A 27,134-nucleotide genomic window follows, 5' to 3' on the forward strand; every position below is an offset into this window, starting at 1 on the left:
CTGTGTCGTCTAACTCTCCCCAGACAGCACCACCAACTGGGGACCAAGTGTTCAAATGCCTGAGACTAGGGGCACATTCTTATTCAAACTACTACAGATAACGTCAGGAGGGATTGGTCCCCAGCTCTTCCCAATGTCAGGATTCCTTGATAGCTGTCCATCTGTTTGGTCTCTCCTGAAAAATCCTGTAATTTCTCTGCTAATACAGTAAAATGTATGTAATAATATACTGATGTACATTTGTCCAAAAGAGGCTACCAGTGAAGCAAAAAGAAGTATACTTTGATAGGGGTCTCTCCAGTCCTTGGTAAGATAAAGTCAGTTCTTTCCCCTGGTCTGGACAGCAGGGGGGAGAGGAGCCCTGGTACCTGGCTTGGGGTTAATTTTTTAGTAAACTGCCTGCACAGACAGTGAAGTTATGATGTCCCAAATATGGACCAGGGGCGGTTGACATCACCTCTGCCTCCTTGAGGGGTTCCCTCTGCTGATGAGAACCTAAGAAAGGTCAGGTGTCCCAAGGACAAAGACACTGAAAATCCTCCACGGCTGCTTTCTCCACACTTTGTGGCACTTGTTTCTGTTCCTTTGAAAATGGGAATGAGCACTCTTGTACTCACTCTGCAAACACATGCTGAGTAGTCTCTCAAACCAGACTGAACCTATACTGGGTGCTCGCAGTGCACAGGGCAGGTCCTGAATTCTGCACATCTTTCAGGTTGCCCTGGATCTAGTGCACCTTAGTTCTTGGTGTTGGAATCCCCGGATGCTGCCTCTTCAGCACTCGTTTCTCATGTTTGAATCCCCCTGAGTCCATAATTAGTGAGCAGTAAGCTCACTGCCGTGCAGATCAAGTCCCTCCGTGTGCGCAGAAGTCAGTCCGTTCTGGTATATTCTTTGAATTCCTGGCAGTCTTCCTGCCATCCCTCTCCAGTGCTGGGATTACAGGTAGAGCTTCTACACTTGCCTAGTATATTACATTTTTCTGTCTGTGTCTGTCAATTTCTCTCACACACACTGCAACTCAGAAAAGAGGACTGTGTGTGTGTGTACAGATAAGATGATGCATTGAGAATCTGTCTAGGCGGGTCCAACAAAGGAGAGGACCCCTAAACCTTGGAGGTCCCTAGTCTTCCTACATGGCTGATCCCTCCTGAAGGGGGTCAAGAGTAAAGCACCATGGACTTCCCCAGTAGGACCCTACCTTACATAAATCAGTTTCCCATCTAACCCTCCTCTGGAGGTTACATTACAAACCTCAGTAACCCCAGGAAAGCTTGCCTGGGCTTTAAAAACCACTCTCCCCAGTGATCCAGTTACTGGAGCTTCAGAGCCCATTCCCCTTCCCCCTTGAATCATTGCGGACACAGAGGATCGGCCTCATCTTTGCATCTCCCCCACATTGTCCGGAGGCTCCTCCTCCCTCTCAGCCTCCTGGCCAAGGCTTTTCTCTGGGGACCCTCTTGGCAGTGCCAGCATCAGTCAGCAGAGAACAAACTGGAGTGAGAAGGTGGAAAGGGAAGGAGAAAATTGCCCGAAAGACAGATTGCTATGCTGTAACGTGCGTTCGCTCAGAGCCCAAAGGCTCGCGTGCCGCGCGACTCCTTTGCTGCTGCTGCCGCTGCTGCTGCTCTACATCCGGAGACTCTACCGGGATCCCCAGCTGGCAGGTCCTGACATTTGCTCTGTCCGGGTGCTGCTGGAGGAGAAAGGGCAGAGGGGGAGGAGTCTGCTTTGACAATGATGAGTGGTGGGAGTGAGGCTCCTGACCTCTCTGACCTCTTTATCCCAGACATCCCTTCTCTGGACTCTCCCACTGGAAGGCTGGGCCTCTTGCTCTTTGACCCTAAAGGTGCAGGGTACCAGAGACCAAGCCATCAGTGTCCTTCAGAAGTAGCCTGAGGGAGCATGCTGGAGAGAGGGCCTAGAAAGCAACACCACTAGAGGGACTGAGCCTCCTATCCTCTGGCAAGTTCAAGAGGTGCATTTAGCCAGCCTAAGGCCCAGGCCCCAGGAGGACGTGAGTGGTGAAGACACAGGGAAGGAGAAGGGTCCCGCGTGGGAAGCAGTGGCGGATTCCTCATGCTTTTCTGAGCCACCGGTCCTTCACCTCCCCGTACGGGCATGGGTCCTAGGTCACTCTGACCCTCTGACAGTCTCCGTTGACCAAGCCTCTTGGTGAAATAACGTACCTCCCTTTGGCTCCAGCATCTCCTGCTGAACATCTATCAGTTCCTGGCCAGCCTTGACCCTCCTCACCTCTGTCTCTCGTCGGGGATTAGAATTCCCTTACAGGAGGGATCACAGACCACAGTCCTCTGGACACCTGCTTCATTCTTTACTTCTTTGCGAGGAATTCTGAGGAAACAGAGGAAATAACAGATAGTAAAGGCAAAGGGAGCCTGGCGTGGTGGTGCATGCCTGTGATCCCAACTTTTGGGAGACGGAGGTGGGAAGATCAAGAGGTCATTTCTGGCTACACACAGAGTTTGAAGTCAGCCGACTACACACAAGGCACTATCACAAAAAAAAAAAAGAAAAAAGAAAAAATAAGGGGGGGGGAGAAGGAGGAGGAGGAGAAGGAGCAGCAGCAGCAATAGTGGCACAAGCCTTTAATACTAGCACTTGGAAGGCATAGCTCTGTGAGACCAACCTAGTCTACAGAGTGTGTTCCAAGACAGCCAGTGCCACACAAAGAAACTGTTTCGAACCACGCCCCCTAACCTCCCCCCCCCCAAAAAAAAAGAGCTGTAGATGGCTCAGCTCAGCAGTTAAGAGAACTTAAGGATCCAGGGTTTGGTTTCCAGAACCCTGACATGGTGGTTCACACCCATCTTTAACTCTAGTTTCAGGGGATTCCACCTCCTCTTAGGACCTCTTTAGGCATCAGGCACACACATGTTACACAGACATACGTGCAGGCACATAAAGCAAAAATAAATAAGTCTAAAAAAACTAAAAAAGGAATTAAGGAAGAAACAAAAGTAAAAATGTAAAAACAAAAATGGCCAAAGACACTTACATCTAGGCGCATCAGTCCATCTAACAGGTATCTTGGAGCAGATTGGCAGGTAGAGACTACTTAGCCCGCTGCTCTGGTTGGCCCATGCCTGATGTGTGTGTGTGTGTGTATATATATATATTATATATAATTATATGTATATATAATTATATGTATATATATACATATTATATATATATAATTAGCCTGTGGCAGGGATCGCTTCCTTTCACTGACTTCTGCTCCCCCTCTCCCCTTCCTCCCCTTCCTCCCCTTTCCTCTTCTCCGTGTTTTCCCCAAATTCATCTTCTGGAAAATCTTTGCTGCTAGCTCTCTATAAAATACAGATTCCTGGGCTGGAGAGATGGCTCAGAGGATAAGAGCATTGCCTGCTCTTCCAAAGGTCCTGAGTTCAATTCCCAGCACCCACATGGTGGCTCACAACCATCTGTAATGGGGTCTGGTGCCCTCTTCTGGCCTGCAGGCATACACACAGACAGAATACTGTATACATAATAAATAAATAAATAAATATTTTTTTTAAAAAAGAAAAAAATACAGATTCCTCAGCCTGGCATTATTCCAGGGGCACCTCTGCAATCTGACCCAAACCCACCTCCCCACACTTACACATTTAAATCAAGGTGTGCATATCAAAGAGTTTGGTGAAGTGGCCTGCCCCTCTTTCTTGGACAAGCTTTCCAGCTGAGTGTTTTATTCTAGCTTCCCGCCCTCTCTGGGCCTGGGTTGTTTTTATTTGGTTTTCACTTAATGAAAAAATTCTCAAAAAAAAGAAAAAAAGAAAAAAAAGAAAGAGAAAGAAAAGAAAAATTCTCCGTTCTTCTAGGCCCGACTCAAAAATCTTTGCGTTCTGAATTTTTCTGCACCCATCAGCCATCATTATCCTGAAAACGAACTTCATTCACGCCGCTTCCGTTATTCGCAGGCGGAGTAGAAGCTCGCTGAGGACAGGCACCGGAAGTCTAGCACTTAGTCCAGTACCCGGCACATAGTAGGTGTTCAAGAAATGTGCAGTCCTCCTTGGATTGACCATAGCACATGGGCTGCGTTTTGCTTTCCAGGCCCACGCAGTTTTCCGACGCTACCACCAAGTATATCGGCTGCCCAAGCTGCCCCCTTGAACTCTCCTCTGCCAGAATCCTTTTTCGCCGTGTTCTTGCCCAGTCTAGAAGAGAGGATGTGGGTCTCTCATTGCACTTGTTGAAACCAAATGTCATTTGGTTACAGACTCGGGCACACGTGTTCTCCTTTCTTCGGACCCGCCCAAGCAGGCGAGGGGGCGGTTTTTGTTTTTGTTTTCTTCACTAGGGACCGACAACTCGTTTTTCCCGCTACAAGTTGCAAGCCGCTGAAAGCTCCTAGCCGCCTTCTGAACCGGCTTTCTGGAAGCCCCGCAATAATTCAGCCCATTTCCAAGTAGACAAAAGTCACTTCGGCGCCCTGGCCTCCCCACCCCCCCAAACTAGCGGAGAACCCAGGGACTCTCTGGTGCTTCTGGGGCCTGCCTTTGGAACCGAATCCTCACCCGACACGGCGCTCCAATTGCGCTTCTGGCGAAGGTCAGAAATGCGCTCGGCCCCTTATAGTGTTTCCAAGGGAAGGTTCGTACATTAGTGACCGTCCCTGGCAGCTGCCCAGCCTGAGACTTGGAGCTCCACTTGTCATTGGTCAATGTTTGGAGTGACGCGATGAGGGGCGGGGCCTCATCAGCTGTTTGCGGGATGCCCGGAGCGGGCGTATTTTGGAAACAATACCGCGCGGTGCGCCGTGGCCCTCCTCCCGCGCCAGCTCGCGCCCGCAGCAGTCGCTGCTCCAGTTCGCGCCACCGCCTCCCGCCGCAGCCCGGTGAGCGCCCGGGCGGCCGGGGGCCAGGCGGAGTTGGATGGTACCTCCTCCGGGAAGTGGGGAGCGGAGTCGCGGGGAGCGTGGGGGCCCGGGAATGGTTTGGATTGTGGGCATCTTGGGTGACCATGAGGAGTTGGAGTGCCGGGATGTGGGAACGGGATGCAGAGCACAAATTTGGGCGTGCTGTTCCAGGCGGGGCTTGCGGGAAACATTTGGAAACTAGGAGTTAAGAGTAGGTGGGCAAGTGACCCTAAAATGCACTGCCAAGCGTCCTGAACGCTCTGGCCTCTGGGTCTGACTCTGGGGTGGGGCTGTGAGTTGTGGTGCATTTTGCCTCCCTGTGGAGTCTGAAGGGTCCTCTTCTTAACAGCTGGAGTTTGCCCCCTCCTTCCCAATCGAGCGTGGGCACCAAGCCCCCGAGTGCTCGTCACCCTGGACCCTGGCGCAGAGCCCTGGCATCACGACTCGGAGGCTGAGACGCTGTCCTGGAGTCACCCAGGTGTGTGTGCGCTCGTGTGTGCGCGCGTGTGTTCTGAGATTTTAGCCACTATCGAGGTTCAAGGTATCTGGCTAGTGCCAGCTCCTAAGAAGAGGAGGAGTTTTAATTGAGCATCCCAGTTGGAGCTCTGAGGCTCTGGTATGGCTTCAGCGGACTTTAATCCCTTTGCTAGGAATAAAGCGTTCTCTGACGGTGCTCTCAGGAAGTGCCCTCTTTCTATCATTACCACTTTAGCTCAGGGAAGCCGAGGGTCTCTACTTTTCCCCGTTTTATATGTCTTTGCCCAGAACCCCTCGGAGGCTCACACCAACCAGAGAGCCACCTGCAGTTCTTGTGCGGAGTGGGAGAGGGTCTCCGCGTTTTTCAGAATCACACCCTCTGTCTGCACCTCCCCCACTGTCCAGTCTAAGCAAGGGTTGAACTTTGGGGCTTTGCTGCGAGGGGGAGGGGAGTGATAGGCATCAAAAGAAACACCAAGACAATGACGCCCACTTGTGATTGGTTCTGGAGGGTCCCCACTTTGGTTGGGATTGCCAGCCTGCAGAGAAGGGGTTGAGGGACAGGAGAAGCCCTGCTAGGTGACAGCTTTTGGTCCTTTTATCTGGGAACTTGATTTTTCTGTTGCTGATAAGCTGATGTTCCCCCTGACCAATTGGAACAATATCCAAAGATCTCTGCTTTGCCATCCTAGCAGGCATGGCATCGTTCTCCAGGGAAGAGACCAGAGAGAGATGGGACTGCAGATAGCTCAGGGATGGGATGAGGTGGAGGGAAGCTGAAGCAACCTCACAGAGCTCGCATTTGGGAAAGGAAGGTTTCTGAACTTAACTGAGATTTCTTTAGAGGCAAGGATTTAAAAAAAAAAAAGATTTCCTTAAAAACCCACAAACCACTTGGCTTGTCTTTCAAAGGCAAGACCCTAGGGTGCCGGACCTCCTGGGAATCTCTAGCAGAGTCCGAAGGTGACAGAATTTGTTTTTGCATCGCCTTGACTATTCAGGTGCTTGCAGATGCTTCTGGTTGCCCTACGGGCATGCTTGGAAGCTCAAGCTGCTGGGTGACTCCAAGGGCAGAATTTCAAGAGCCGTCAGGTGGAGCGAGAGGAACTTAGCACTGAGAAACAGCCCCACGGTGTAGGCAGCGAGAGAACGCGCGGCAAGCGGGCTGAATTTCACTTCCTTCTGTGGGGCTCGTTGTACCTATCTCAGGTTCAGCTTCGGCAGGAGTGGGAGGCTGAGGGGATGAGAATTTGAAGTCATGGAGATTAGTGGGTAGAGCTAGCTAGACACTTGCTAAAGGGCTGATCCCACCCTCGAGGTTAACCTGTGGTGGGCAAACAGCTCTGCTCCACTGGAAGAAAGCTGAGCCAGGCAGCTGGAGTGACTAGCTTCGGTCCCCTGTTCCAGGACACTCACCACACCACAGAGCCTGTTTGTTGTGTTGTGCAAGGAGGGGGGTGGAGATGCGCAGGAGGGTGGGGCTTAGCACGTTAGGAGGGAACCTGGCGGCTCTACAATTGCTGGCTTTTGTTTTTGCTCTGAGCCTGGAGTTCAGCTCAGACTTAGGCAAGAGCTTGGAGGTTCCTCCTTAGTGTGTGTGTGTGCGTGCGTGCGTGCGTGTGTGTGTGTGTGTGTGTGTGTGTGTGTACATACATATGTATGTTGTGAACACTTTGTACACTTTGTACAGTTAGTCACTGTCCCTTTCTGTGCCCCCACAGTCACTTATATTTTCCCAGGTATCCTGTGGTAGCCCCTGATCTTACCCCTTGCTTACAGCCCTCAGTGTCAAACTTTGTGACCCACCTAGGTCAGAGGGGGTGGGGCAGGGTGGCTCCGGTGGCTGCAAGGAGGAGGTATGGAGGGCCCCTGACCACTGAGATGGTCCACACTTTAGGGGTGATTACCACCCTTGGCAGTGTTTTATTACCGGGTTGTGCATCATCAGAAGCTGGCTTGATTCCCTCAAAGAAGAAGAAGAATGGGAGAGGAAGGAGGGAGGAGAATCCTTGGTCTGGCCTCAGTAGGACAGCATTCCAGATGCTTCCATTGTTCTCTGACAGGAGAGATGGAGCCACCTCAGTGTGTGGAGGAGCTGGAAGATGATGTGTTTCAGCCAGAGGATGGGGAGCCAGGGACACAACCTGGGAGCTTGCTCTCTGCTGACCTGTTTGCCCAGAGCCAGCTGGATTGTCCCCTCAGTCGGCTTCAGCTCTTCCCCCTCACCCACTGCTGTGGTCCTGGGCTCCGGACCATAAGTCAGGAAGACAAGGCCACCCAGACCCTCAGCCCAGCTTCCCCAAGCCAGGGTGTTATGCTGCCTTGTGGGGTGACAGAGGAACCCCAGAGACTCTTTTACGGTGAGTGCTTTTAGCCTTAGAGATTGGGGGAAATGAGGGTACTTTCCCTTGCCAAACCTGCTGGTTACTAGTTCCTTCCCCAATCCGAACAGCCAGGGCTATCTATCAATCCTTCAACCTTCTTCACCTTGCTTGGGCCCCCAAAAGGCAAATTGCTCTGTTGCTTCCTGGAGGGATCCTTGGGTCCATGCAGTCTCCTTCACATCCTAATATCTTTTCTGTGGCTCTGCCTTTTGGGCCCTGGTGATGATCTGTCTTTCACGGAGTGGAAGGACTATTAAGCTGTGTGTCACTGTTGACACTCAAGGAAAAGCCCAGCCAGTTCTTATACGAAAGGTTCCTGAAGACAGAAGGTGACTTTGAGTTGTCACTTGGGACTTTCTGTGCTTGGAAGGGGAACTGGAGAAAGAGGTTGGGCCTGCCTGGGCTCAGCGCCAGAGTAGGGGCTGTTCCCAAGGCTAAATCAGACAAGACCCCTTCATTTGTGGGCTTAAATGGTTTGTTTTATGAGAAATCTGCCCTCCTCTGGCAAAAGGGCAGGATTAGACACTTGGTCTGTTTTCTTCTTTTAGCACACTGGCCTGTGGAGGGAGGGTAAAGGCTCAGAGGTCATCCTGCTGTGTCTGCGGGAGCAGACTGAGAAGCCGCTGCGCTTAATCTCAGAGGGAACTGCCCATAGGGCACTTCTGGAAAAGCTGTTCTGGCGGGAGTCTGAGAAGCTGGAGGAGGCCTGCTTCGGGCTGGAAGAGGGAGGAGGCAGGAGGTGGCAGGCGCCCCCAGCGGCCATTCTGGTGCCAGCACTCGGTGAGCCGACTTGGCTGCTATGTGAGCCTCAGGAGTTTTCTCACTGGCTTTTCTGCTGCTGCTCTCTCATCTTGAGTGCTGAGCCCAACTTTCCTTAACTGTACTAGAAAAACGAAGACACTTTTGGTTTTTTTTATTTTATTTTGTTTTGCTTTTCTCTGCTTTGCTCAGCCCACGAACTCTGGAGAGTTTTCCCAGAGAAGAAGAGCTTCAACCTGCCACTACACGAACAATACATCAAGGTCAAGTGTAGCTTGATAAATGACAGATTATTGGCGTGTTCGTCATACACATTAGCACCTGCGCTATGCTATGGTACTGAGAGTGGAGAAGAAGGCAGGGTCTATTTTCTTTTCTGTTTTTCCAGTGTGTGAGTGTACGTAAGTGATTGAATCTAAACCCTCGAGTGTGTTAAATATTCAACTACTTCTAAGCTACACTCTCAGCCCTTGTACCAACTTTTATACTCTTGGGCAGCTCTCCAAGTTTGGCAGAATGCCCTGGTAAAGGCAGGCAGGCCACTTCCTCTTCCTTCTATCATAAGGTTTACCAGCAACTCCAGGTCTTGACATGGAGAAGATGGGGTAGGGATAGAAAATGCTGAGCTGTGGCTCCTCTGTCTTTGCAGGCAATGCTGGCTACAGGCTTCCTCTCCCTGCCAGTTTCCCTGCAGGCCTGCCCCTTGGGGAGCAGCCCCCTGAAGGGCAGTGGCAGCATCGAGCAGAGGTACAGATCGCCAGAAAGCTTCAGTGCATTGCAGACCAGTTCCATCGGCTTCACATGCAGCAAGTAGGCATGCGGGTTTGGGGGGGGGGGCGGCGGGGCTTGAGACCGACGGGGCTGGGAAGCCTGGGCCCGCCTTTGTCCTCTCGTCAGTAACTTTGGAGTTGCCAGGCCTCAGGATGTGTTTCAGAGTTTTGGCCTTGGCTGCTGTCATTATGATGGACTGGGTAGGCGCAGTTAGATGGGTACTCTTGACCTTGAGAGCTCAAGCTGCCTACTTAGCTTCACGAGAGGTGAGAGAGATACTGCGAATCCTTCCCTGCCAATGGGATGGTTTCCTGCAGGCTGGCAGGACAAACTCCCCAGACCCAAGTTGGGGGCTTGCCTCTAGGAGAAAGCTGCAGTGAGACTGAGCAGTTGGGGGTGTGCTGAGCAGTTGGGGGTGTGCCTGGCCGAGGAACAGTGGGAAACCGGTAATCAGTCCTGAGCTGGGGCCTGAGTGGGGGAAAGTGGTAGAACCGGTTGAAACCTGACACTTTCCAGCTGGGGAGCCACTCCTCACTGTCTGTGTCTGGGAACCCAGGCCCAGGACTCTGGAGATTGTACCTCAGAGTCTCCCCAGACCTGCGACCGGCGGCGGGGCGCTCTGCCTGGTGCTTGGCCGGCGGCCTGGCACCAGCCCCGCCAGGGCGGAGCATCGCGTGTCAGCCGAGCATGTGGCAGAGTCCATCAACAAAGGCGGCGGCTGGCAGGCTCGTGCGTGAGCCCGTTGTGCCATGGATGGGAGGCTGCCCTGCTCGACAGCTCAGCCACCGGCTGTGCTGGGCCCCCAGGTGCTTAACCCTTCCCAGACTGGCTGGCTTTTTGGATGGCTGCCAAGGCAGGGGCAGAGCCTGAAGCTTGATCCTTGCTGGTACAGATACTACCTGGCAAAGCCACAACACAGGAAAATGAACACAATCTCTACCTACAGGACTGTGTTCCTATCCTAGCAGAGTGTGTGTGTGTGTGTGTGTGTGTGTGTGTGTTGTGTAGATCTCAGGAACAAATAACTATCAGGGTTGGGCACAACTGGGATTAGATGGGTAACTTCAGATGACCAGAACAGTTATTGGCAATAATAACTTTAATAATAACTTGGGAACAAACCATGGCCAGCGGCAGTGGGTGGAGGAATTGACCTTGAGTTTTCTGAGAACAGACCACAGGGCGTATTGGTATCTGTTAGAGAGTCTGAGAGAGATTTGGGGCCACAGCTGTTTCTGAAGGGTTTACCCCAGCCCTTAAGTGATGTGGCCCTGTGCTTAGGTATAACGGGGCCTGGCTAATTGCTGTGGCACAGCCACAGTCTCCATTCCCTCTATGATTATATTATACAAACTGGGCCTAGTGAGTCCCCTGCCATCCATGTGTGGATGCTTCTGATTCTTGCTTTCAGCCTCTTGGCCTCCATCCTGCCCGTTTAATCCACCTTGGTTGTGCAGGTCCATGTCTGCAGCTCACGTATGGCATTTGGTCCTGATGCTAGCATGGGAAGACACAGTGGCTGTACTCTAGCCTCATCTAGAGCACATCTGGAAAACATTCTTCATTCACAATGACCTGGCCTCTTCAGCAGCTGTTTCCTGGATAGTCCCCTCTCCAGTAGTACCCTGACATATTGAAGATCAGGTTAGAGGCCTCTTTAGGTTCAGGAGAAGGAGACCCTATCTTGAGGTCTCCTGTAGCAGGTTTTCTTGGACTACCAACCCCCAAATCATGACACGGAGACTTATTATTAATTATGAATGCTTGGCCTTAGCTTTAGGCTTGTTTCTAGCTAGTGGGTTTTTTCTTTTTTCTTTCTTTCTTCCTTTTTTTTTTCCTTCCTTCCTTCCTTTCTTTCTTTCTTTCTTTCTTTCTTTCTTTCTTTCTTTCTTTCTTTCTCTCTCTTTTTTTAATGATTTTTCGAGACAGGGTTTCTCTGTAGCTTTGGAGCCTGCCCTGGAACTAGCTCTTGTAGACCAGGCTGGCCTCGAACTCACAGAGATCCACCTGCCTCTGCCTCCCGAGTGCTGGGATTTAAGGCACATGCCACCACCACCTGGCTCTAGCTAGTGTTTTTAAAACTTAAACTGACCCATTTCTGTTAGTCTGTGTGCTGCTCCAAGACTCGTTTACCTCACCTATATACTGTCCATCCTGTTTGCTGCTTCTGCTTCCTCCTTGTCTGTGTCTGACTGACTGGCCCACAGCTGGCTTCTCACCCCCGACCCCCACCCCCACCCCCATTTTCTCTCTGCCTGCAAGCCCCACCTATTCCTTCCTTTGCCTAGCTATTGGCCATTCAACTTTATATTAGACCAGCCGGGTGCCTTAGGCAGGCAAGGTGAAACAGCAACACATTGTTACCTAAACAAAAACAGCATAAACAAAAGCAACAAACCTTTGCATAATTAAAAAAAATTCAGCATAAACAAATGCACCACTTTTTTACATAGTTAAACAATTATTCTATTGCACAAATGCAACACATCTTTACATAGTTAAACTAATACTCTATTCCAATACAGTGGCCCCTGCTCTCTGCTAGCTGATACCTTTCTCCTGGTTTAGGGCTGCTTCTTTGAGGGCACAGGTCAGTTCTAGATGAGGTGCTAGCCTCTCATCCAGAGCGCCCCCAAGAGGTTAGAAGGAGAATTGCACGAGAGTGTTGCCCTTTAGTCCTTCAGACTTCAGTGGTGGTGGTGGTGGTGATGATGATGGTGGTGGTGGTGGTGATGATGATGATGATGATGATGATGATGATGAATCTCAGTCCAGGCTGCCCACTAACTCACTACGTAGCTGAGGATGGCCTTTAACATACGATCCACCTCTTAAGTACTGAGATTGCAGATTTGCACCATTGTGCTTTATTTTTGTGGTGCTGGGGACCAAACCCAGGACTTCCTGTATGCTAGGCAGGCACTCAGCCAACTGAGTTCTCCCTCTAGTTGTTACCACTATTTCTCTTCTTTTCTCCGTTTCCTGCCCAGGGAGATGTGGGAATGACGCAGATGCAGGGTGGCATGCTGGCAGACAGGGTGTACTGAGTATCATGGGTCAGATTGGATAGGGTGATATGTGACAGCTCCAAACTGCCCTGGGTGTTAGTTTATGTTGGCCACATTCCTTCTACCTACCTCTGTGCCATTTGTTATCTCACCGTATTTCCTGACGAGTGTGGCAAGGTGCAGGACTCACCTGGTTCCCCGAGTGGCTGCTTCAGAGTGGCTCCTCTGGATTCGTGGGCCAGAGTTTGTAGGCGGACATTGGCAGGTGCTGTTCACTGTGAGTTCCTTGGTTTCTAAAGCAGTGAGAAAGATGGAGGTGATGTGAGTGGAGGAGGAAGGTTCCCTTTCTCCTCCCTCCTTCCCTCTTTCCCTCCTTCCCTCCCTCCTTCCCTCCTTCCCTCTTTCCCTCCTTCCCTTCCTCCTTCCCTCTTTCCCTCCTTCCCTCCCTCCCTCCCTCCCTCCCTCCCTCCCTCCCTCCCTCCTTCCCTCCTTTTCTCCCTTCCTTCTGGGCTTGGGTAGGTGCGACAGGGACTTGCTATATAACTTAAACTGGCTTCAGTCTCCCTGAGTGCTGGGATTACAGGCATGCACCGCCGTGTCCAGCTTTTTCAGATTTCCCCATGTGTTCCACCTCTTTCTGCTGGGTCAGAGGGAGACTCCTGTTTGGCTTCTTTCGGCTGACAGTCTGCAGCAGGGATCTCTAATACCTCCCTGCCCAGGGTGTCCTCAGATTTGGGTTCTGAGAGGATGGCCCTTCCGGTTTCTCTATGAAGTGGGAGGATCAGATTCAGTTCCTGACAAACTTACAGCTGCCCTGGTTCAGAAGAAGGTCGGAGCCTCTGTTGTCCTGTGTTCTCTGTGAGTAGCCCCTCCGGCCACTGTGGGCCCAGGGACAGTCAGTACCTTGCTCCTACCCTGTGGAAAAGCCTGCTGTGGCCAAGTCTAAAGGGATATTTCTAGACAGTGTTGAGAAACTCACAAAAAGTAGCTCCTGTGGGCCCTTGAGTAAGTGAACAGGAGGTTAGGGTTCTTTATGTTGGGATTTTCTTTCTTTCACTTGGCCCGTGAGTGACTCCATTCAGAGAAAAATCAGATTTAGAAATTCCCTAAATAGTAATTAGATACTTTGGAAAATGAAATCTAAGGAAACTTTCAACCCTTGTTTGAAACCAACTTCGTTTGTAATATCAAAGGAAGGATGGTGGACTTCCAAGTGGGTCTGGAGAGAATTCCCTTCCTGTCACTTACACAAGCTGTGTGTTTATGAGCGAATCATTTTACAGGTCCAGACCTCAGGTTCCAAAGCTAACCTTGCAGAGTTGCTATGAAAGATCTTTGGGAATTGTAATAAAAGCACCATTGGCCTGGGCTTATAGCTCAGGTGGGCATTAGAGGCTTGCCTAGCATCCTGGAGGCCCTGGCTTTGATACTCCTGGCTGCAAAAAAAAAAAAAAAAAACCAAAAAAGAAGGAACTATGATTGCTTGGAGAGTTGAACACATGCTATTAGCAAGGCGGAAGAATCACAAGTTCAAGGACCATCAGGGCAACTTAGTAACACTCTGTCTCACAAAGGAAGCTGTACATCAGTGGGAGAAAGCTTACCTAGTACATGCACACATACACCATGAATTTGGCATTTTGTTTAGGCCTGACTTTATAATTCTTGGGGCGCTCTTTCGGAAGTTGTATCCAGATTGCTGTTTGCATGGCTCATCACCTAGTAGCTTTTCTGCCCAGCATCTTGGACCCTTTGTTCTGGGAATCCCTGACTGCTTTCTGACCCTTAAGATGCTCTCCATGTTGGTGAGTGTTTTTTCTGGAGCAGAGACCATGGCTAATGAGGTCAATCAGGCTCTAGAGAGCAGGGGCCCTAGAGATTTGTCCTAGAGTCAAAAGTGCCCCTAGGAAGCCATCTTCTGTCCCAGGAGTGGGAGGTCTATGCAGGACAGTGCTAAGGGAAAAGTGGGACTGGGGGAGGGGTCGCTGCAAGCCTAATGTTCGTGAGAGCCTGTGCTGGGGCTTGGGGGCCCTGTGTTTGCTCTGTGGCTGGCTCTGTTTATATCACTCGCTATATTTAGCTTCTGAGTCATCAGCGTGGCAGACTGGAGGCCGAGTTCCCCACACACTCTGCACCTGACTGTTCTTTCTTCCAAGAGAAGGCCTTCTAGTTCCGGGCAGTTCATCCCTCTCTGCCCACCAAGGCGGGCCATAGGGATGGGAGTTGGCTTTAGTGTGTTTTCAGGGTGGGGGGTGGGTGGGAAGACAGGCCTGGAGGAAGCACAAAGAAGAATAAAGAAAAGTGCCTGGTTTGCCTTTTGATCCAGGCCTGGCCAGTCAAGAGGGCACATTCCATGACCGCAGCAAGAACAGTCTGCCTGTGTGCCGAGAGGAGGGTTCCAAGCCTTTTCCTTGCCCGGTCTGCCCTGTCCTGCCCAGCAGACCGACCCCGTACAGGAAAAGAACAGCCAGCTGCAAAGGCTCCAAGTTGAGAATGAGCCTGGGGGTGTTCAGTCTCCATAGCTGTGCCGTCTCACAACTGGCTGCCCCTTCTGGTCTCCTCTCCCTTTCCCTGAGACACAACCACATCCCTCCAGAGCGCTTCAGAACTTACCCAGGGTCTGGTCTGAGAAGGAGGGAAACTGAGACACCCGGAGGGAGATGATGGGTCAGGATGACAGTAGTTTCCACCTCCAGGCTATGGAGATAGGCTAGTGTCTCCTGCCTAGCCTCTTGGCCCCCAGTGGCCGGATCCAGTGACTTCCAGTTGGGTCAGAGGACTCCCCGCCACCCTGGCCAAGAAGTGGCTGTTCTAGGCTGCCCTTTCTTCCTTGGCCGCACTGACATCCTGTTAGTGCTGATGCCTGCGCTGAGAGAGCCCTTGGCAGGGAGTGTCTGTCCCTTTCCACTTTGCTCTGTTGCTAATCATGGGGTGTCTGGGCAGGGCCTCCCTGGATCCCTGGATGACCCTCTGGGTGCCAGACCCCAAGTCAGCCTGAAAGCTTTGAAACCCGAACCCAGCTGCCTCTGGCTACTGTGAGCTGTCTCAAAATAGGAAGGCTGGCCTGTCCCAAGGGCTCCATGCGTCTGGGCAGGAGCTGGCGCTTAGCGGGCAGAGGCAGGCTGGTGAGCAGAATGTGTCCAGGCTGCTCAGTGCTGCCACCAGGCCCGAGGGCGAATGTATAGTCTCTCATTTAATCAGCAGAGCCCTTGTTTATAGAACACAGGCTCCGAGAAGCCAAGCACTGCACCTGAGTTACTCTTTAAGTGGCTGCAGTCAGAGTTGCGAAGTTTATGTTGATCCTAAAACCGTGATCCTTTCCACCTCACCATTCCTGCTTCTTGGCAAACATGTGCCAAGAGGGCAAGGATGTGATGGGGCTGTCATTTATCACCTTCCAATTTGACTCATGATACTTAATTCTGGTCTCTTGATTTCTTCCTCATGAGGTTGTAAAGTAAGTGAGAACAAGATTATTCTGAGCCACCTTTGAATCCCTCATAGCTCGTAGCTCTCTGGGCTCCATTCAACCTCAATGGCTTTAGCAAAAACATCTTCCCACCTTGTGCAGTGTGGAATTTTCCTAAGGTTGCCATATCATTGTTCCTGTTCTCAGCCACAGGCTCTTTCCTTCGGCCTTAGCCTGGAGTGGTTTCACGGTGTGGCAGGAGAGTGAGAAGGGCCAGTGTGCAGGCCCCTCTGTGACACAGACGGTGCAGTTCAGCGTTTGGAAGTAGACGAGGGTGGTTTCAAAACATGGTCTGAGGTCCTAATTTCAGCCAGTCTCTCATTCTGTTTGATCTCCAGTCAGCGCTGCCTCTGAAAGGGTTCTTGTTTTCTGGTCCACATCATCCTTTCTGAACAGTTAATGATCTGGAAACAATGTCTTTAAGCACACTGGGGAGCGAGCAGTTCGGTGATGGTTCTCTTTGTACAGGTAATACTATTTGCATAACGTGAGTAAACACTGCAATTTTATTTTTTCTAAGACAAGGTTTCCCCACGTAGCCCTAGTGGTTGTTCTGGAACCAACTCTGTAGACCAGGCTGGCCTTCCCTGTATAGCTCTGGTTGTCCTTGGAACTAACTCTGTAGACCAGGCTGTCCTGAACTCAGAGACCAAAGGTTTGCACTACTTTGCCCAGCTGAGATATATATATATATATATATATATATATATATATATATATATATATACTGTTTTTATTTCAGGTTCATTATTGGTATTTTGCCTAGATATATGTCTGTGTGAGGGTGTCAACTGAAGTTACAGACAGGCTTGAGCTGTCGTGTGGGTGCTGGGAATTGATCCCCGGTCCTCTGAAAGAGCAACCAGTTTTCTTCCTTTCTTCCTTCCTTCCTTCCTTCCTTCCTTCCTTCCTTCCTTCCTTCCTTCCTTTCCCTTTGATTTTCGAGACAGGGTTTCCCTGTGCATCCCTAGCTGTCCTGGAACTATCTCTGTAGACCAGGCTGGCCTTGAACTCACAGAGATTCACCTGCCTCTGCCTCCAAGCGCTGGGATTAAAGGAGTGCCCCGCCACCACTTGGGGCTCTTAATCTTGCTGAGCCATCTCTCCAGCCCTGACACTGCAATATATTAAGGAAAGTTTGTAGGACTGGAGGCGACTTAGAAGTAGAGTGCCTGCCTGACGTTCCTAAGGCTCTGTGTTTGATCCCTAGCACTGTAAGTAAATAAATGGGTTTCTTGAATCCTCTTGTATGGCTGTTTTGCCTGCATGTATGTCATACACCATGTAAGTGCATGCCTGCTGCCCTGCTTGTATGTCTATAACCACATGAGTGCATGCCCGCTGCCCTGCTTGTATGTCTATACACCATGTAAGTGCATGCATGCCTGCTGTCCTGCATGTATGTCTATGACCACATGAGTGCATGCCTGCTGCCCTGAATATATGTCTATACACCACATGAGTGCATGTCTGCTATCCTCAGAGGCCAGAAGAGGGCATTAGATCCCCTGGAGCTGATTATGAGCCGCATGTAGGTAGGTGCTAGGAATTAAACCCAGGTCTTCTGCAAGAATAAGTGCTCTTAACCTCTCCGGGCCTTTTCCCTCCCTCCCTCCCTCCCTCCTTTCCTTTCTCCATTTTAAAAAAGAATACCTTGGGATTCAGAAGTCAGGGGTTTGAGTAACTCATCATCAAACTTGCTTAGGATGATTTTGTGGAGGCCTTTCTTCCCCATCCGTAAAACAAGGTTGGTAACACCTGCCTGTCCTGTGACCAGCTGAAAAGATCTGAAAACACTTTTTTTTCTCTCTGATGGTACAAATTGCTGTTTGGTAAATTTGCTTTTCAGGTGGTAGACCTTTTGAAAACCTCTTCTGATCTTTTGGGTGACTTAGCTCTGCCTTTGCTTCTGGAGCCCTGGTGACACATGAAGCCCCCAGAGGGCAGGAATTGAATCTGAACTGGGAGAGGCAACGGGAGATTCTTATCCAGAGAGGGCCAGGAGCATGCTTTGTACTTAGGGCAGAGGCCCCGTGGGACCAAACAGAGTCTGATATGTGTAATCTAACTGTGTCAGATAGTACAACTGGCTAGATTTCACTCTGTTTCTCTCTCCTCTCTCCTTGCTATTTGGCCTCTCCCAGACAAGAAGCTGAATCTATCACATAGGCGACATCTCTTCCCCCTGGGGAAGACCAGGCAGGAACACTGGCCTTAGACAGGGGGTGAGAATGGGAGGGAGGGTGGGGGGAAGGGTGGTCCCGGGTCCCCTTTTAAGTATGACACTTCTGCTGTCAGCCCCGTGTGCACATGTTGGGATGCATGGTGTGACTTCCAGCCTCTCTCCTCCACTGCACGAGCAACGAGCGACCAAACATTCCGTTGTAGTCCCTTGTTCACAGTGGGGCTTTAGAAACTTGTCTGTGATATCTGCCCTTCCCGACCATAGCAGGGAAGAGAGATGTACCCCCGGTTGCTCAGAGGTGACTCATCTCAATTTTCTTCTTTCTTTTTTAAACATTTGGGTTTTTGCTTATGTGTGCTGTGGAGGTCAGAGAACAACCTGCAGGAGTCTCTCCTTCCACTATATGGAGTCCGGGGGTTTTTTGTTTGTTTTGAGACAGCCCTGAGTGGCCTGGAACTTGCTATGTAAACCAGGCATGCAGAGATACACCTATCTGTGTCTCCTGAATGCTGGAATTAGAGGCGTGTGCTGCCATGCCCCGTGGGTTCTAGGAATTGAACTCAGACTACCAGGCTTGACGGCAAGCACCTTGATCCACTGAGTCATTTACTCAGCCCCCTTGAACATTTGCTATTCGTTCCCTCCACTCTTCGGTTTAAATCTTGGTGAGTGGGTGGGGGGGGGCTTTGGGGTGTTTCATTCCCTATTCCCAGTCTCTCATCTTTGGGTCACTCCTTGTGGTTTCTGCGAGCTCCCAGCCGGAGACACACATGCCCCTCCTGGGAGAGCTGGGCCCTGTTCCAGGGGTTTGCCCTCAGTGATGGATTTGTATGCTGGGTGCTGGGCCAGGTACCTCAGACTCAGAGGCCGGCAGACTTTTTCCTGGTTCCCCCTTTCTTCTCCCTCCTATGGAAGGACTTGTGTTCTCTGCTGTTTTGCTGTCTTTGTATCCTTCTTCCTGTTTGCTAGAGGCTGACTTCCTTCCTGCACAGTTTCTCTCTGGCCGCCTTGCAAGTCCTTTTTCTTTCCTTTCTCATTAGTCTCTTTTGTTTGACTTGTAGAAATATTTTGTTTATTGTTACTCCTTGTAATCAGGGTGCTCTTTGACTCTTGGTGTGTGGGAGCTTGCTTTCCATTTTGGGGTGTGCAGGAGAGACCTAAGTGCAGTATTCCAGGCTTGGTTTGTGCCCTGGGAGTGTTCAGAGTCCAGGGGACGGGCTCCAGCCCTCCCTAGCCAGTGTCCACGCCTGCCCGGGCACTACTGGGGTGGCTGACAGGACCGAGTCCTTGGCACCGTGCTGTATTCCTGAAGCAATTGCGGTCACAAACTCCTTGGGGTTGGAAAGTACCTCAGTGGTTTCCAAAAGCCTGCCCGTGGCCTGACTGCTGCAGAAGCACCTGGGCAGGATCTACGTCTGGCTTGGCCATCAGGGCAGTATAGTGGTTTAATGGAAAGAGGTTAAAAGACGCTGAAGAAGGTGCCAAACTCTGAAGTGTTTTCTTCTAGGCCATAGGATCACTAGCGGCTTTTATATTCTCTTTTGGAAGGACTTGTACTTATATTTTATGATGGTTTTACATTGAATATGTATTGCTTTTATTATTTAAAGACATGATAAATTTTCCTTCTGACCTTTCCTTCCCTCCCTCTTTCCTTCCCTCCCTCCTTCCCTCCTTCCTTCCCTTTATTTTTGTAATACTGGGGATTGAACCAGGGCCTCCATGTGTGCTAGGCAAGTGGTCTACCATTGAGCTATGTTCCCAGCTGATTTCTGCTTTAAAAAAAATATTTTCGCTATTTTTAATTATTTATGTGTGTCTTAGTGTAAGGGTTTTTATTGCTGTGAAGAGACACCATGACTACAGCAATTCTTATAAAGAAAACATAGAGATTGAATCCATTACCATCAGGGTGGGGAGCTGGGTGGCATGCTGGCCGAGGTGGTGCTGGTTACATCTTGATCAGAAGGTCGCAGGACGTTGACAGTCACACTGAAGGAACCTTGAGCAAAAGATAACTCAAAGCCCGTCCCCACAGTGACACACTTCCATCAACAAGGTCATGCCTCCTAATAATGCCTATCCCGGGGGGGGGGGGGGACCATTTTCTTTCAAACCACCGCAGTGTGTTTATGTCTGTGTGGGGTCAAGTGCATGCTGGTGTAGGTGCCCTTGGGGATCAGAGAATCAGATCCGCTGGAGCTAGAGTTGCAGATGCTTGGGAGCCACTGGTACGGGTGCTGGGAACCAAACTTTGGTCCTCTGCGAGAGCAGCACACACTCTTGACCGCTGAGATCTCTAGCCTGTCCGCCTCTTCGTGGAGTGTGTTCAGTATGGAAGCTCCTGGGCCCCTTCCCTGGACATTCTGACCCTGTTGGCCTGGGTGGGGCTGGGACGCTCATCTTGTGACACAGTTGGGTTCAGAAGTTATGGATCTAATAGGGCACTGGTGGGTTTTCACAAACAGGCTAGTGGGAGATCCAGCCTAAAGCCAGACTCCGATGCTCGACTGAGGCTCTAGCTCCCTCCCTTAGTGCCTTCTTGCCAGGTCAGGAGCCCTGAAAACTCACAGGGTGGCCTTGGCTTCTGCTCAAAGGCAGGGCTCTCTGCACCACCACCTGCACTCAGGCTTGGCCCCGCCCCTCGGAAGTCTTCATCCATCCTGACTGACCACCCACCAGCTCACAGATGCTGCTCTGACTCTAAAGGATGGGGTGAGATTGTTTCCTTCCCTCACTCCCACAGAACCTGGGGAACCTGGGGGCCCAGGAAGTATCTATCTATCCTCTGAGCAGATGACTTCCATGGATGGAATTGGGGAAAAACCATGGCATACGGAGATAGGATTGGTGCAGGTAGTGGATCGTGGGGTCCTGAGCTCCTCCCTTGGCCATCTTGCTGTTTTGAGATGGTGTAATAAAGGGATGGATGGCGGGTCTTCTCTGACACAATGAAAGATTACTGATGACATATAGCATACAGTGATCGTAGGTAGGGACGTCGCCCTGGGTTCTAGCCCGTCCCTGCCACTTACTAGCTCTGGGATAGCTGGGTTAGATCTTTGGTTATCTCGTCTGTTAAGGGCATGATAACAGACTCATTTCATAGGGTTTAGGGAGGTGATGGGTTTTTATCCTAAGTAGAAGAATGCTTGTTATCCTGTGCTGTACCTCACACCTCAAAATCCTGGGTATCTTATTGAAAATGCACATTCTGATTCAGTGGGTCAGCATTTCTAGTGCCCTTCCCTGGTAGTGATGCTGAGGCTGCTGTCCTGGGGACCACACCTCAGGAAGCAGAACTGTAGAACCCTCAGTATGGGACTACCACAATTTGTTGAAAACATAGCTGCTGTTGTCACTGGGCTTTGTCAGTCAGACAGGTACCTGAGGAGACTCACAATGCCAGCAGATCGGCCTCTCCGACTCCAAGGAATCGTCTTTTCCCAGGGTCTCCTGTGCCACTCGTGACCTTTGCACCTGCCGTGGGCAGCAGCTGGGGAGGCCTGGTGGAGGGATTTCTCCCAGCTGCTGCAGGCCTGGGTCTCTAGCTCCGCAGCTGAACTTCAGGCCGCTCCACTGGAACCAGACTTTGTTAAGCTGCGCGTGTTTCCTCTTTTTTTTTTTTTTTTTTTTAACTCATCTTTGTTTACAAAACAGGAGGAAGCCATCAGTCTCCCCAGAGCCTGCTGCCAGGCTTCTCTGTGGCACACACGCTTCTCTTAACCCACTCGGCAGGCACTATGCCTCCGATCTGCTCGCTTGTTCTCCACGCTCCCCTCCACCATTGCCGTGGACGTGGGGTAGTCTGTGCTAACCTTAGCTGGACATTACATTTCTCTTGGTGGCTGAGGGCAGTGGGGAGGGGACTCAGCCTGCTTGGTTCCCTGGAGGAGACCTGGGGCTGGATGGAACATCAAAGCTCCCGGAGTCCAGGAAACCTGGGCGCGTGACCTGCTTGTCTTACTAACTTACTCTACATGCGAGTAGGAGTTGCCTGGTAGGAGCTGATGGCTGTGGTTAAAGACACCCTGAGAGGCCCCCACCACCCCCACCCTGGACACCTCACATAAACTTGCTTGCTGACTGGGCCACTGAAGGACTCTAAATCCAGCCTGGGCTGGCCCCCTTTCTGCCCAGGAGGCTTTTATCCCCCTGTCCACTAAGAACCCCACGGAGAGGCCCCAGCCTATCCTCCTCCCCTGGCAGACAAGGAGAGAACAAAGACCGCCTCTTCCAGCACTCCCTTGTCCCCTCCAGGCCTCTGCTGGCCTCTGGGAAATGGTACCTGTGTGGACAGGACACCAGCCAGAAACCTTTGTGCTTCTGACCTCTGAACTTTGCCTCCTGGCTTCCCAGCCTGACAGTAGGACCTGGGATAACCTCCAGAGCTGGTGCGCATTCTTTGTTTTTGTTTTGTTTTCAAGTGTGTTCTTGCTTAACGTTTAATTGGCTCCAGTCAGTAGGAAAGCGCTCCAAGAGGGATTATTTATGGCTTACTGTCAAAAGCGGCTATAAAAAAGGGCAGCCCAGAGCTGGGGATGCTGAAGGGGGAGAGGGCGGGCTCTCTCTCACACAAGTGTGTGTGTGTGTGTGTGTGTGTGTGTGTGTGTGTGTGTGTGTTTGTACTGGATGAAATCAGTTTTTTGCTGCCTCAGCAGTGTGGTTTAAATTGAAGATTAACCCTTTGACCTTCACAGTGTCAAATCACTTGCAGATGGAGGCTCCCCCCTTCCCTCTCTTGTTCTCTGTGTTCCTTTGGAATGGGGGAGAGGGAGGGGCTTCTTGTCTTTCTCGCTCAAGCAAGATTGTTGTTCATGCAGCTGAGGTTTGGGGGGCTCAGGAGCCAATCTGATTAAAAGCAGTACTTGGCTAAACTCTGGAAAAGTCCTGCGAGCAGGGGAGAAAGTCTGATCCTCCCGTCACCGTCCACATAGCCTAGCTGAGTGTTTCCCAAACTGCAGTTGTCTTTGGAGTTTTGTCCTGTGTCCCCCCGGTTTGCTAGACAGCACAACCGTGCCAGTCTGAGATCTGGCAATGGGAGCTTGTGGGGAAACAGTAAGGAACCCGTGGTCTAGGCTGGTGCCTGGCACCTAACACTCATCTCTTTCCCTTACAGCACCAGGAGAACCGAGACCGTGCATGGTGGCAGGTCTTTCTCTTCCTGCAAAACCTGGCCTTGAACAGAGAAGAAAACAGGGAAGGCGTGGGTCCCTGGTGAGGCTGGGTGGAGGATGAAGCACCAGAGTGCAGTCTGGGACAGGACAGACATCTGGGAGGACGGACGCTATCTTGTCAAGTTTTGTTATTTTTAACTTTTGTTTCCTGTTTGTATATATAACATACTCCAGTGAGATCTTCTTCCCCTGTTCAGAACCTGCACTGGGAATGGGGGCTTTGGTCAAACACTGTTGAAGGAGAGGCGGCCGTGCCTGCTGGCTGGTGGAGTCTCGAAGGCTCTGATGATGCTCTCCAGGAAGTAGACTGGGGCTTTCCTACTGGAGCTGGTTAAGAAATAGGAGACCAGGTTAGACTCCCAGTATCACCAAATGTGTCAGCCTTCCCTCACGCCTGATGGAAACACAGCTCTAATCCACCAGGACCTTGCCCTGGGCGTCCTAGCTAAGAACAGCGATGCCTTGGCTAGCCAGCCCTACATCTGGATTCCCACTTGGCACAGCCAGTGCCCACCGCATGGGCTCAGGGATTCTTATCCAGACCCGTCACCTCCAGAAGACCTCAGGGAGGGTCGAACTTCTTTAAGAACCTCTCAAAGGTGCCTCAAAATGGAATCAAGCTTGACAGGTCTCAAGTCTGACTTGGTCCCCCATGGAAGTCCCTTGATTGGTCCCAAGGTGCAAACTACTGCCACCTTTGCTGCCTGGGTGTCAGCCGTGTGTGAGCCGAGTCGCTGGTCAACCATCGTGTTGTACCCAGGAGCCTGTGCCTTTGTCAGCTGTTTGCAAAAGACCCTGCCAACTACTGGACTGGATTGGACTACCACCCACCTCAGCAGCCGCACTTTGAGATGGGGTGGGATCAGGGGATCCGCTGATAGTCAGTCCCAGGGTCTGACTCTTGGTTTCCTTGGAAACATGTACCTCCTCCCTCTTATCCCCATTCCTTTTTTGTACCTAGTAGGATACAGGATGAAGCTGGCACAGTGACTTTGCCAGCTGAAAGGTGACTTTTGAACAACAGACAATGTTTAGGACGTGGAGCTGGCAGAGCTGAGTACACATTTCCTATCTTCCTTCAGCTTCCAGCCAGGCCAGAAGAGAGTTCCTGAACCCAGCGGAATCTCAACTTCCTTCTCTCCCTGCTGTGGTACTCAGGGAGGGGACTCAAAAGGGCTGACCTTCATCACAGGGTGTCTCCTAACCTGATACCTGGAGATCAGATCAAATCGTACTTTTTACACACACACACACACACACATACACACATATGTGTGTGTGTGTGTGTGTGTAAAGACATTGGTGCTAAAGATGAGGCTCAAAGAAAGATGGCTTCCCCGAGTAAAGAAGACTCTGGGGTCGTGCAAGGAATTTGCAGGAGGAACTCAGAGTGGAGCAAATTGAACAAGCCCAGTAACTCATTTCTGCAGAGAGGTGGGGGTGGGGCTTCAGTCCTGTAGAAGGGCAACTGACCCCCAGGGTGTGCACAAGGGTATGAGGGGTTTGTACAGGCTGAAGTCTGGCCTGTGCCCTGCTCTCTAGGCTGTGTGTTGGGCTGGATCTGCTCACTTAGGGATGTCTTTCCTAATTTACACAAAGGACTATATGCACTCACAGCGGGCCTCCTGAGAAGTCCCTCAGAATACTTACATAAGCCTTCGTGTTTTTCTGCTCAGACGATCTGGAGATATTACCTCTTCTTGGCCACAGTCATTTTCTCAGGGTGTATACCATGGTCCATCTGCTAAGAAGTGGGTTCCTGTTTGCGAGGAGAAGGGACCTAACTAATGAAGACTGGTTCTGGGGCGCACTAACCATTGTGAAGCCCAGCCTTCTTGTATCTCTCCCATGCAGTTTAGATGTGGAGGGGGGGTTTCACTTTCCGGGATCGAGGCTATGACAGGCAGGCTTCTGGTATGTGCGTGGTACGTGTGCTGTGGTACATGTGTGCCCCTGCCCCATAGAGAACCGTGTACATCAGCCATCTTTAAGCCTCTTAGCAGACTTTACATTCAGAGACCTTTGCCAGGTGCAGGCTAGGTGCCCTGTGATCTGTCCTGAGAACTGAGCCCAGAGTTTGACCTGAATGTTGAGTCTGGGGCCAGGTGGAAGCTGGTCAGAATACACTGTCTCCACTTTGGGCCTAGCCAGGACCAAACTCACTAACTTGGGCAAGCCAGGGTGAAATTCAAACCCTCTTTTATCTTCCCCCAACCTGAATCCAGGCCGGGGTTGAAGCTCAGTAGTAGAGTGCTTGCCTTGCAGTCCAAAGACCCTTGGATGGATCCCCAGGGCTATAAAGTAGAAATAAACAAAAATATCTCCTACCACCACGGCAAGCCCTAGTAGGTAGCTGGCAGCCCAGCCCCAGGAGGTAGAGGTTCCCCCTGGCTGGTTGCTTTAATTGGCCAGTGATCTCTGCCTGGTGAATTGGCTTTATAGTCTCCCAGTCCAGCCCCGGGCCAGCCAGCCCGCCCCTCCCCATTGCCTCTCTCCAGCTCCAGGAGCCTGACTGTCTCTAGTGAGGAGTGGAGATTCAGACTTAGAGGGAGGGAATGTCTGACCTGTGTCATGACCTGTAACTGGCTGAAGGCAGTGGGCTTTTGTGGTGTGCTGAGGATGGGGGTGGGAGAGAGACTGGAAAACCCAGTGTAGAAATGCCCTAGAGGGACACAAGCCCATATTCAGGAGCCTAACTGCTCTCCTGATTCACAATTCCCAGTAGACATTTCTAGAAGCCAGTGAACAGATCTGAAAAGGAGCATCCCCCCAGTCAAGTTACTGATTCCCCAGTGAGGCTGGGACAGGCTGGCGGGGGATGGGGGAGGTGGCTCTCCGCCTGGCCCTGTCTGTTTCAAAGTCTGGCTGTGCTGTGCAGTTGTCCCCAGTGGCCTTGTCTTGCTCAATCAGAGGTGGAAAAGATCACCTCCCGGTGACCTCCCTCAGGCCCCAAGGGATGGGCTGTGTCCAGAACTATGTGGCAAAGCTTGTTTCCAGGGCCTAGAGAGGCCCAGCTGGCTTGCCTCGCAGCCTCAACCACAAACCCAAGCCCAACCCTGAGCATTGCGGGGAGTGGGTATTGGGACAGTCTGGCCAGAACCCCCGTCTGCCCCAAGCTTTCCAGGAAATAGGTAGCGAACTCACTATGAGCATCCTGGTCAGAGAGGAGCAAAGTTCTCTGAGAAGAGCATTCCTTCCTGGAGATTTGATAGGGAGTGGGGTACGGGTGCACGGAGTAGCCAAAGCCAGCAGTCTTTGTGGATCTGCTGGATTTTGAGGAATCAGTACTGTGGCTGCCATCCTCCTGGTGGGGCACACTGGCTCCATGAAGATGAGGACCTTTGGAGGCAGGCTATCGTGGCCTGTTACCCTGGTAGGACAGGGTAGACCAACAGGCATTCAGAGTTTCCTGGGGTTCCTATGAGCTACAGACCTGAGGGCCAGAGCCTCAAGGGAACAGCAGAACAAAGCTGGGCTCTTCCATGGATGCCTTGCTTTGACCAAGGTGCTATGAGGTGTGTGGCCTCAGGCTTGCTCTGCCCCTCCTTCTACAGGTGTCTGATGGTCTACCCCATCTCTGGGTCCACAGGAACTGACGGGGGAGACCCAGTGAGATGTAGCATTTCATTCGTCCCCAGTTTGGTTGCCCTGGGGTCTGGGCATTCTGCCTTAAGGAGAGGAATGGGGACTGTTATTTTTTAACCTGTACATAATATTTGGGTTTTTGTTGTTGTTGTTGTTGTTCTTTACTTGTATACATGTGTAAATATCCTCTCCCTCATCAACTGGTACAATTTTTAATAAAACCATTTAAAGCAAATCTGTTCTTTATTTTTCTAAGATGTGGTAAAAATACAAGAAGGGGCATCAAACACTCTTAGTAATGTGTTTCTCCCCTGGCATCCTGAGTTACCCTAGAGGTGTTGTGTGCTTGCTACACTGCCTTTCGCTTCTTGGAGTGGAGAAGAACAGTCTGGCTGCGTAGTAACAGGGCCACAGAAGCCCAGTGTCATGGGAAA

The 27,134-nt window shown here is 51.1% G+C and overlaps 1 protein-coding gene and 1 long non-coding RNA gene across 2 annotated transcripts; one reads left to right on the forward strand and one right to left on the reverse strand.

Annotated features, from left to right (window-relative positions):
- Positions 1–1,375: 1,375 nt before the first annotated feature.
- Positions 1,376–4,417, reverse strand: LOC119814989. Its single transcript, XR_005285485.1, has 3 exons — positions 3,629–4,417; positions 2,190–2,355; positions 1,376–1,696 (listed from the first exon to the last, which is right to left on the reverse strand). It is a non-coding gene; the product is annotated as an uncharacterized LOC119814989 (long non-coding RNA).
- Positions 4,418–4,740: 323 nt separating this feature from the next.
- Bmf (Bcl2 modifying factor) lies at positions 4,741–24,052 on the forward strand. Its single transcript, XM_038331265.1, is given in 7 exon segments — positions 4,741–4,791; positions 4,793–4,864; positions 5,235–5,274; positions 5,277–5,363; positions 7,426–7,722; positions 9,155–9,315; positions 23,058–24,052. Coding segments are annotated over 7 exon segments (810 nt in total). The 3' UTR covers positions 23,160–24,052.
- The last annotated feature ends 3,082 nt before the right edge of the window (positions 24,053–27,134 follow it).

This window comes from Arvicola amphibius, chromosome 5 (assembly GCF_903992535.2).
Source record: "Arvicola amphibius chromosome 5, mArvAmp1.2, whole genome shotgun sequence".
NCBI lineage: Eukaryota > Metazoa > Chordata > Mammalia > Rodentia > Cricetidae > Arvicola > Arvicola amphibius.